The 11,325-nt window shown below is 36.4% G+C and overlaps 1 protein-coding gene across 1 annotated transcript; it reads left to right on the forward strand.

Annotated features, from left to right (window-relative positions):
* Positions 1–4,547: 4,547 nt before the first annotated feature.
* On the forward strand, positions 4,548–7,199 carry ADAM29 (ADAM metallopeptidase domain 29). Its single transcript, XM_045799394.2, has one exon. It carries the CDS (start codon positions 4,548–4,550, stop codon positions 7,197–7,199), a length of 2,652 nt encoding a protein of 883 aa, XP_045655350.1.
* The last annotated feature ends 4,126 nt before the right edge of the window (positions 7,200–11,325 follow it).

Below are 11,325 nucleotides of genomic sequence, written 5' to 3' on the forward strand. Positions count from 1 at the left end.
ATTCCTATATTATTTTTAACAGCTTTTCTCTTAAACAGAATTTTTAGGGTTTTCTGTGTATAGGATCGTGTTGGCTGAAAAGAGAAGACAATTTTATTCCTTCCTTTCCAATTTGGATGAATTTTATTTCTTTTTCTGGCCTAATTACTCTGGTTGGGATTTCCAGTAGTATGTCGAACAAGGATAGAGAGAATGGGCATCCTCGCTTTGCTCCTGAACTTAGAGGAAAAGCCTTCCTTTTTTTCACAATTGAGTATAATATTGGCTGTGGGATTTTCATATATAGCCTTTATTCTGCTGAGGTAACTTCCCTCCATTCCTAGTTTTTTGAGAGTTTTTATCATAAAAGTGTATTGAATTTATCAAACACTTATTCTGGATCTTTTCAGATGGTCACGATTTTACCCTTAATTATTTTAATGTGGTGGGTGTATCACAGTAATTGATTTTTATGTTAGCCACCCTTGCATTCCAGAGATAAATACCTCTTGATCATGGTGCATAATTGTTTATAGTAGTCCCTTATGATCCTTTGTATTTCTGTGGCATCAGTTGTAACACTTCTTTCATTTTTTATTTTATTTATATGAACCCTCTTTCTTTGTTTCTTGTTGTGTCAAACTAAAGGCTTATCAATTTTGCTAATTTTTTAAAGAACCAGCTCTTAGTTTCAATGATTTTTTAACATCTTTTAAGTTTTATTTCATTTATTTCTGCTCTGATCCGTTATTTCCCTTCTTCTACCAGCTTTCAGTTTTGTTTGTTCTTTTTCCAGTTCCTTGAGGTGTATAATTATTTAGGTTTTCCTTATTTCTTGAGGCATCTATCACTATAAACTTTACCCCTAGTACAACTTTTCCTGCATCCCATAAAGTTTAGTATGTGTGTTTTCATTTTTATTTGTCTCAAGGTATTTTTTAGTTTATTTTCTGATTTCTTTGTTGATCCATGCTGTTCCAGAATATGTTTTAATTTTTCAACAGGTTTATGAATTTTCTGCTTTTCCTTCTGCTTTTGATGTCTAGTTTTATTCCATTGTGATTACAAAATATACCTTGTTGTAATTTCAATATTTTTACATTTGTTGAGATTTGTTTTGTGACCAAATATGTGCTCTATTCTGGAGAAATATCCATGGGTACTTGAGAATAATGTGTATCCTGCTGCTATTGGGTAGAATATTCTGTATATGTCTCTTAGACTGATTTGGTCAATAGTACTATTCAAATCCTTTATTTCCTTGTTGATTTGTAGTCTGGAGGCTCTATCGGATATTGTAAGTGGGGTATTGAAGTCTCCTACTATTATTATAATGCTATTTCTCCCTTCAGTTCTGTGAATATTTACTTTATATAGTTATATGTTCTGGTGTTGGATGCACATATATGTATACAGGTATGCATCGCTTCTGTCAGTTTTGACTTAGACTCTATTCTGTCAGATATAAGGGTAGTCATTTCTGCTCTCTTTTGGTGACCATTTACATGGAATACGTTTTTCCAATATTTACTTTTAGTTTGTGTTTTATTTTTTTAATTTAAAGTGAGTTTTTTTATACATAGCATATATTGAGCCTTATTTTTTAAATCCATTCAGTCACTTTAGGTCTTCTGATGGGGAGTTTAATTTTAAAATTATTATCAATAAGGAACAATTTAATATTGATATATTGTTACTTTTCTATTAATCTTATTTTTCTTTCTTTCTTTCTTTTTTTTTTTTTTTTTGGTCTTTTCCTCTCATCTTCTGTTGTGTTTTGTTTATTTTCTGTTTGCCTATTGATACTCATTGGTTCCTTTCTCTTTTTTTTACATGTAACTTCTATAGTTTTTGTGTGTGTGTGTGGTTACCTTGGGGCTTACATAACATATCTTATAGTTAAGTTTGTCTATGCTAAACTGATAACAACTTAAGCTCAATCACATACCAAAATTCTATACTTTATTTTTTCTTCAGCTCACATTTTATGTTACTGTCACAGTTTACATCTATTCTTATTGTTTATCCTTTGATATGTTTTATAGTTATAATTATTTTGAATACTTTTATCTTTTTTATACCAGAATTAAAAGTGATTTACCCACCACAGAATAATATCATATTCATATGTATGTATATATATGAATATATGTATATATATGAATATATGTATGTATTTATGAATATAAATGCATATATATTTATCTATTTCATGTTTTTTATGCTTTCGTGTTGCTATTTAGCATCTTTTATTTCAACACTAAAAACTCATTTTAGCATTTCTCATAAGGCAGTTCTAATGGTGATAAACCCCCTTAGCTTTTGTTTGTGTGGGCCTGTCTTTATGTCTCCTTTATTTTAAAAGACAATTTTGTCAAGTATAGTATTATTGGTTGACAGTTTTTTTTTCTTTAAACCTTTTGACTATATCATTTCACTGCCTCCAGACCTGCACAATTTCTGTTCAAAATTTCACTCATAGTCTTATGGTGATTCTTTTGTACGTAGCATATTACTTTCTCTTGCTACTTTCAAAATTTTTTGTCTTTGACCTTTTACAATTTGATTATAGTAAGTCTTGGCATGGATTTCTTTGGTTCCTCTTATTTGAGACATTTTGGGCTTTGTGCATCTGGATTCCCATTTCATTCCTTAGATTTGGAAAATTTTTAGCCATTATTTCTTTGAATGAGTTTTCTGGTCCTTTCTCTTCTCATTCTGGAACTTCCATCACATGTATCTTGGTCTTCTTGCTGGTGTTCTATAAGACCTTTATTTTCCTCAGTCTTTTCCAATCTGTGTCTCTCTGTCTAGGAGTCCAGTGATCCTTTTTTCTTCTTGTTCTAGTCTGATGCCCTTTGTGGATTACCCGGTGTCATTGGGCCATGCTCAGATCTGGAGACAGGAGGAGCAGAAGCCAGAAGGTTTCTGTCTCTCTATGTCACTTGGTGGAGGGATGGGAGATACCAGACTTTATGACAGAGGCTCCTATTCTCTGCCTTAGTTGTTGAGCTGAAACTGGGTCAGATTGTTGGGATTTTGCTGCTGCCTCTGAAGGCAGATCAATTACCTAGTTACCTGGATATGGACGAGGATTAGGCTTGCCTTTCTGGGCTATTATATTGTCAAAGTAGGGGACTTAAACAGTCCACCAGTGCAGTGACTATGGACTATGTCTTGGATTGGCCTATAAGTCTTTGAAGTTGCCACTCCAAATCACACATGTGTCTTCGCTCAAGCGCCGGTGCTAGAACACCTTACTGGTTTTTCGTTTTGCTTTTTTCATTCTCTTTCATTTATTCAGAAAGTGCAAACTATTCTTGAGTTTTTTGTCTATGCTGGTGGTTCTATGTTAAAGACCTCTCCAGTACCCAGTTTGGAATATATACATGAGAAATTAAAAGAACACTCGGTGAATTCACCTGGTTATCATTCCTCAAGTCATTCTCTAGCCAGTCTGCCTTTTGATTTTTAGCTTTCAGAGGTTGTTTTATTTTTTCTTTGAATTATTTTCAGGGTATTTAGTTGTATTTAAAGGGCACAAGGCAAGGAAACTGAGTTTATATGACCTTGTTCCAGAAACGAAATTGGCCACAATTTTCGAATAATGTTCTGCATTAAAAATGTAATAAGCACTTTTGAGTAACACTCCAAGGAACGATAAAAGTCGTCAACCATTTTTGTTATATAAAGAATTAAGATAGACATTATAGACGATACTAACTTTTATGAAAGACACAAAGAATGTTCTTGAGTATTTCCAGTTTGAAAAGCCTAGTAAGGAGAATAATGTAAGGAAGAAAAAAAGAAATTGAAATAAACATTTTTGCTCTAGGCAGATATATGGTAAGCACCATAAAAGAGATGAAGAAATAACATAAGAGTGTTTTTTTTTTAAAAAATATGTTTCTTAGGTAATGTTATAAGTAATTTACACTTAAGTTTGAAAAAAAGAAGAGATATTATTACTATGCCAACTTAGCTTGTGTAAATGGAAGCAATCTCAGCAATATATGATCACCTTACCCTTAAGACCCTTTTGTTTTAACTACTTATTTTGGAAATGTTCATGATATGCATATTTATAGAATAATACAATAAATCTTTGTTTTCCCATCATCCTTCCCAACCCTATTTTCCTTTCACAGTGTGTTCACACACTGAATTATTATTATCAAGGCAGTGTGTGTTCTGGCCAAAAGTACTAGGTTTATTAATCTATGGTCAGTTTTCATTCTTCTACATACCCTCAGGCCCCCTCTGCTTTGTCAGTACATAAGAGCAAATTCTAGGAAGTTTCCTGTCTCATTCCTTGATCAAAACACTAACTAATTTCGTTGCATGCCTTTCTCTTTTTCACCACCAGGCACAACCGCTTTCATCCACATGTTGCTTTTTGCTTTACTTATAGGGCTGATACTCTAATGATTCAACTCTGCCAGAAGACAGATTCTTAATACCTAGCCCTGCACACTGACCAGCTCAAGCTAAAAAGCCAGAGCATCTATGACGCTCAGTTTTGCCTGCCTTCTTCTCTGGACTAATGTTTCCATAATAGTGATTTCATAATGGCTATGATTAAAGTTCTGCAGGACATGAAGATCATACTTCTGCTACTTTGGCTTGGGGTGTTTCTGTCCTTTTGTGGACACACTGAGGCTAAGCAGCCCCAATACCATAGTCCCCCAGAAGTGGTGATTCCTTTGAAGATACCTGGCAATAGCAGAGGCATGAAGCCTGCAGGCTGGCTCTCTTACAGCTTGCATTTTGGGGGCAAGAGACACATTGTCCACATTAAGGTCAAGAAGTATTTGCTGTCCAGACACCTCCCAGTGTTCACCTACACAGACCAAGGTGCTCTCCTGGAGGACCAACCCTTTGTTCAGAATGACTGTTACTATCATGGTTATGTGGAGGGGGACCCAGAATCCCTGGTTGCCCTCAGTTCCTGTTTCGGTGGTTTTCGAGGATTGTTACAGATAAATGACATTGCTTATGAAATTAAGCCCATGACTTTTTCTACTAAATTTGAACATCTGGTATATAAAATGGAGAGTGAAGAGACCCAATTTCCAGAAATGAACTCTGACTTTGTGCAAGAGGACACTTTACCCCAACTGGAGTCTCAAGAGATTAATAATTTCACTCAGAAGCAAAGTAATTCTCGGGGCTGGTGGCGCCATACGATTCTTGTTGAACTAGCAGTGGTGGTGGACCATACTCTCTATCTTCGTATACACAAGAATATTTCAAAGTTTACAGAAGATCTATTTGCTATGGTAAATATAGCGGATTCCATTTTTGAGGTATTAGGTGTTAAATTGTTATTATTTGGTATGGAGTTCTGGACTACAAAAAACTACTTTGAAGTTGGTGATATAAGGAGATCTCTGAAAGCTTTTTGTATTTGGAAAAATGATAACCTTACTCCCCGCCTACCACATGATACTGCACATCTTTTTATGAGTAAACCATTACGAGGAATGAGTGGTTTAGGTTATGTTCCAGGAATGTGTCAACCACTCCTTAGTTGTGCAGTTCTTACTACACTAAACAGAAGCATCGCCTTAGTTGGAATTGCGATAGCTCATCATATGGGCCATAATTTGGGTATGTTTCATGATGGTAATTATTGTTCATGTGGACAAGTTAGATGTATAATGCATACTTCAAATCCACCAATAACTGCATTTAGCAATTGCAGTCTTTCTTTTTTTTGGTCCTACACTGTACACCAAGCAAAATGTGTGCTCTATGAGATATACACAAAGGATATATTTTCAAAGAAGCGCTGTGGGGATGGTATTGTTGAAGACGAAGAGGAGTGTGACTGTGGACCTTTACAGAGTTGTGCGAAAGATGCCTGTTGTCTGTCAAACTGCACTATGAGTTATGGGTCTACTTGTGCTTTTGGACTTTGTTGCAAAGACTGCCAGTTATTACCATCTGGAGAAACGTGTCGAAAACAGGCCAATGAATGTGATCTTCCAGAGTGGTGCGATGGATCATCCCCCTTGTGCCCAGATGATGTATATGTGGAGGATGGAATTCCCTGTAATGAAAGTGCCTATTGCTATGAAAAGAGATGTAATGACCGCAATGATCTGTGTAAGCAGATTTTTGGCGAAGAGGCAAAGAGTGCAAGTCATAATTGCTACAAAAATATAAATACTCTTGGTGACCGTTTTGGTAACTGTGGTACCAACCTGTCTTCATATCTAAAATGTAATATCTCAGACATCCTGTGTGGGAGAATTCAGTGTACAGATGTGAAAGAAATTCCCATTTTGAGAGAACACTCCACTGTGCATCAGTCTCGCTTCAATGACGTCACCTGCTGGACTGTCGACCACCACTTTGGGATGCCCAAACCTGATATTGGCGAAGTGAAAGATGGCACAGAGTGTGGCCCTGAACGTATCTGCATTCACAAGAAATGTGTCCATATATCTCGCTTGGATAGTGATTGTTCCCCTAAGTTCTGTAACATGAGGGGTATTTGCAACAATAAACATCACTGCCATTGCAACTATAATTGGGACCCACCCAACTGCCTAATAAGGGGCAATGGAGGTAGTGTTGATAGTGGCCCACCCCCTAAGAGACAAAGGCTAAAGAAGAGTTACCTGTTAATGTTCTCACTTTTTTGGTTGCTTCTCTTGTTATGTTGTCTTCTGTGCCTTTGTCTGAGGAGAAAAAAGAAAGAGGAAAAAGTTCCGACTCAACCCGCTAAACAAGTGCAAAAGGTTCCGACTCTACCTGCAAAACCACCACCAAAGGCTCCCACACAGCCAGCAAAGCCACCGCCAAAGGTCCCAAAGTCTCCGAGTCAGACTGCAAAGCCACCGCCAAAGGTCCCAAAGTCTCCGAGTCAGACTGCAAAACCACCGCCAAAGGCTCCGAAGTCTCCGAGTCAGACTGCAAAGGCACCGCAGAAGACTCCCAGTCAGACCACAAAGGCATCGCAGAAGACTCCCAGTCAGACCACAAAGGCATCGCAGAAGACTCCCAGTCAGACCACAAAGGCATCGCAGAAGACTCCCAGTCAGACCACAAAGGCATCGCAGAAGACTCCCAGTCAGACCGCAAAGGCACCACAGAAGGCTCCCAGTCAGACCGCAAAGCCACAGCAAAATGTCCGGAGCCAATCCAGCATATCCGTTCGCCAGAGTCAAAGTGGGAAACAAAGGTCATCGAGCGTAAAAAGTGTACCCAAATAAGTATGCATTAAAAAAAAAAAAGGTAATACCTGCAATATTTCTACTTACTCTTCATTATTTTAAGCAATTAGACTCATTTTTCCTAAAATTTGTTTCTTTATATTTTCTGGGGAAAACAAAAACATGGCACATGGGTTGTATACAAGTTTTTAAGTTATTGCTTCTCGGCTTCAAATCCCCTTCCCATTTTGTGCACTGCATTGAACGGACCACATTTCTGCTGTACCAGCCCTCTTCCTATAGGGATCTGCAACAGGGAGAATGAGTGAGAGTTTGGAAATCTGGGAGTTCTGGTTGCTTTCCGTACGTCAATATCACCTCAATAACATGTTTTACACCGGCAGCTATACTTCGTCTGTGTATAAATATTTATTTGTGTGTGTGTATCTTATACATGTATATATATGTGTGTGTGTGTGTGTATATATATATATATATATATATATATATATATATATATATATAGTTTTTTTCTTTTTTTTTTTAATTACTTCAGACCAACTTCATTGTCAGCCTGAGAGATACCAACATAGCTGTCTGGTGCGTCATCCTCAGAGTTCTGAGTCTCAGATCTTTGAGCTTTCTACTAACATCCCAAATCTTCACCAGCTTAGCAGGACCTACTGTCAGAGTTCTGAGTCTCAGATCCATGCAGTCAGCCCCACAGTCTTTTAGATTTAAGTAATCCCCAAGCTTTTGCCTTTGCTCCTCAACTCTTTGAATGAAATTAGAGTTAGTATTTCATGGCTACTCACCAGTTAGCAGCACAATGTCTCCCTTAACTTGTTCTGTTCTTCTGTATATGTTTACCCAATTCTTATACTTAATTCTATCAAAATCACTGATGCGGTTTTACTTTTTCTGACTGAATCCTGACTGTGACAGTACTAATCTTGGTATCATGAGGGAAGTGAAAGTAAGGAGGTGTCAGAAGTTTTTGTTTGAGATTTTCGTTACCACTGACTTTTCCCATGTTGAGTAAATTACTTTAATTTATTGCAATTTTCCAACTAAAAAAAAAAGAAAGGATAGGATGATAATAACAGTTGTCTCTCAAATTTCAGGGTTTCTTTAGTTATAAAATGAGATAAAGAAAATGCTTTCAATTCTACGTAGGTATTGGGAGATACGTGTTTTCCCCCCTCAGAAAACAACTATAAAAACAATTGTATAATACCAAATATAATTTAAATCATATTTTTAAAGTATCAGAAAACTGTGAAGGAAATGAAGATTAAAAGACTTAAGAACTACAAAGAAAGGAAAACAATAAGAAGTGTTAAGACTTTTTCCCCTGAAACAAAAGTGACTGTTTCCTGTAATGTGATGATTCTGAATACAACATAAAGATCAACTTGGCCTTCCCAATTAGAAGGACTCTGTTGAAGAAAGAGAAACCTGAAACCTCTAGTGTGTAAAAGAGAACAGATTGATAGATTAGGCACTTAACAGACATCAGATTCAAAATTAGTTTTCTCTACATCACATTTGCTGATTTTAGGTTCTGTGGGAGGCTGGGGAGACAGGTTGAAGCCTTTAAAGGAAGAAATATCTATAAACTGTTGTACTCAGCAGGCAAAGACCTAGTGGAAGGGGATTTTCCTAAAGGACATATGCTGCTTTCCCTTTAAAATATTAACTTGATTTTGAAAGAGATTGGAATATAGGGTAGAGAATTGAGTTTTGAAATTTGAGTATCAGAACATAATCACCAATTGCTTTTATAGCTGAGAAAATAGAGACATATGGGCTCTCAATAGAAGGTATAGTATGATATATGTGTCTTGCTAAAACTACATTACTTTCTCTTTTTTTAAATGTTTTTTTATTATATTATGTTAGTCTCCATACAGTACATCCCTGGTTTCTGATGTAAAGTTCGATGATTCATTAGTTGCGTATAACACCCAGTGCACCATGCACTACGTGCCCTCCTTACTACCCATCACCAGCCTATCCCATTCCCCCACCCCCCTCCCCTCTGAAGCCCTCAGTTTGTTTCTCAGAGTCCATAGTCTCTCATGCTTCATTCCCGCTTCTGATTACCCCCCCCTTTCTTTATCCCTTTCTTCCCCTACCGATCTTCCTAGTTCTTATGTTCCATAGATGAGAAAAATCATATGATAATTGTCTTTCTCTGCTTGACTTATTTCACTTAGCATTATCTCCTCCAGTGCCATCCATGTTGCAGCAAATGTTGAGAACTCATTCTTTCTGATAGCTGAGTAATATTCCATTGTATATATGGACCACAACTTCTTAATCCAGTCATCTGTTGAAGGGCATCTCGGCTCCTTCCACAATTTAGCTATTGTGGACAATGCTGCTATGAACATTGGGGTGCATATGGCCCTTCTCTTCACTACGTCTGTATCTTTGCGGTACTGGGTAAACACCCAGTAGTGCAATGGCTGGATCATAGGGTAGCTCAATTTTTAACTTTTTAAGGAACCTCCACCTGTTTTCCCGAGTGGCTGTACCAACTTGCATTCCCACCAACAATGTAGGAGGGATCCCCTCTCTCCACATCTTCTCCAACAATTGTTGTTTCTTGCCTTGTCAATTTTTGCCCTTCTAACTGGTGTAAGGTGGTATCTTAGTGTGGTTTTGATTTGAATTTCCCTGATGGCTAATGATTTTGAACATTTTTTCATGTGTCTGTTAGCCATTTGTATGTCATCATTGGAAAAGTGTCTGTGCATATCTTCTGCCCATTTTATGATTTGTTTATTTGTTTCTCACATATTGAGTTTGAGAAGTTCTTTGTAGATCTTGGATACCAGTCTTTTATCTGTAGCATCATTTGCAAATATATTCTCCCATTCCGTGGGCTGCCTCTTAGTTTTTTTGACTGTTTCCTTGGCTGTGCAGAAGGTTTTTATCTTGATGAAGTCCCATAAGTTCATTTTATTTTTTGTTTCTCTTGCCTTTGGGGATGTGTCATGAAAAAGGTTGCTTTGGCCGATGTCGTAGAGGTTGCTGCCTATGTTCTCCTCTAGGATTTTGATGGATTCCTGTCTCACATTGAGGTCTTTCATCCATTTGGAGTTTATCTTTGTGTATGGTGTGAGAGAGTGGTCAGTAAAACTACATTATTTTCTGACCAAACACAACTGCTAATTGTATTGCAATTGTCAGTCACTCAGCCTATCTTCCAAACATAAGAAAGATGAAAACTCTGAAATCAAAGGTCATTCTATCCTGAACGCCTATGGTTCTTTACATATAACATGTAGCAGACAATAAAAAATTATCACACATATGAAGAGGAAGAAATTATGGCCAATAATAAAGAGAAAACAACAGTGAAGACAGTAAAAGGGAAGCTAGAAGTCATCTAACTAAAAGATTATCCAGAGAGTGGAAAAGATGATAATGAACAAAAACCCACCACAATTAACGATTTTAGAGAAACTGAAAGAAAAACAAATAACCTATGTAAAAGAAGATAGCTTGATTTCACCAGAAAATTAAAATTTATTCAGGGTTATCAAATATATATTCTAGAACTGAAAAAAGAAAATATCTAAATTTAGAAAATTAGTGAACACATTGAATTATAGATTGCATTGTTCAATTAACTGCATTAAGTAGAACAGTGAAAAAACCAATTACACACATGGCAAAAATATTAAAGATTAAGATAAGTGATATATGAAACATATCAATAAACCTAAAATCATTAAAATAGAGTCTCAGTTGAGGAGGAGAAAGATAATTGAATAGAAATAATAATAAAAAAATTAAGTCAGAGAATTTCCCAGAAGCATGGAAACACACCATCTCACTACTTCAAAAAACCCAATGAATTTCAAGCAGTATAAACACACAAACACACACCTAAGAATATCATAGTACAACTTGAAAACCAGACACTGAGAAATCTTAAGAGCAGCCTGATATATAATTTCATATCTTAAAAGGAATGACAATTAAATGGTTGGCTGACCTCAACAAAAAGTTCAAATGCAGAAGATAATGGAATAAGATATTTACTCTGTAAATATAATTGCCAAATTAGAATTCTTTAGTGTGTAAAAACAACCTTCAAGAATAAAGGAGAACAAAACTTTCTTTTGGTAAACAGATCATTGCCAGCAGTTAAGACTCAAAGAAATATGTTTCT

This window comes from Ursus americanus, chromosome 13 (genome assembly GCF_024610735.1).
Source record: "Ursus americanus isolate L20-20 chromosome 13, mUrsAme1.1.p, whole genome shotgun sequence".
In the NCBI taxonomy this organism is placed as follows: Eukaryota; Metazoa; Chordata; class Mammalia; order Carnivora; family Ursidae; genus Ursus; species Ursus americanus.

Excerpts from the sequence above, each read along its gene's own strand:
- ADAM29 (XM_045799394.2), top strand. The coding sequence starts at position 4,548 with ATGGCTATGATTAAAGTTCTGCAGGACATGAAGATCATACTTCTGCTA.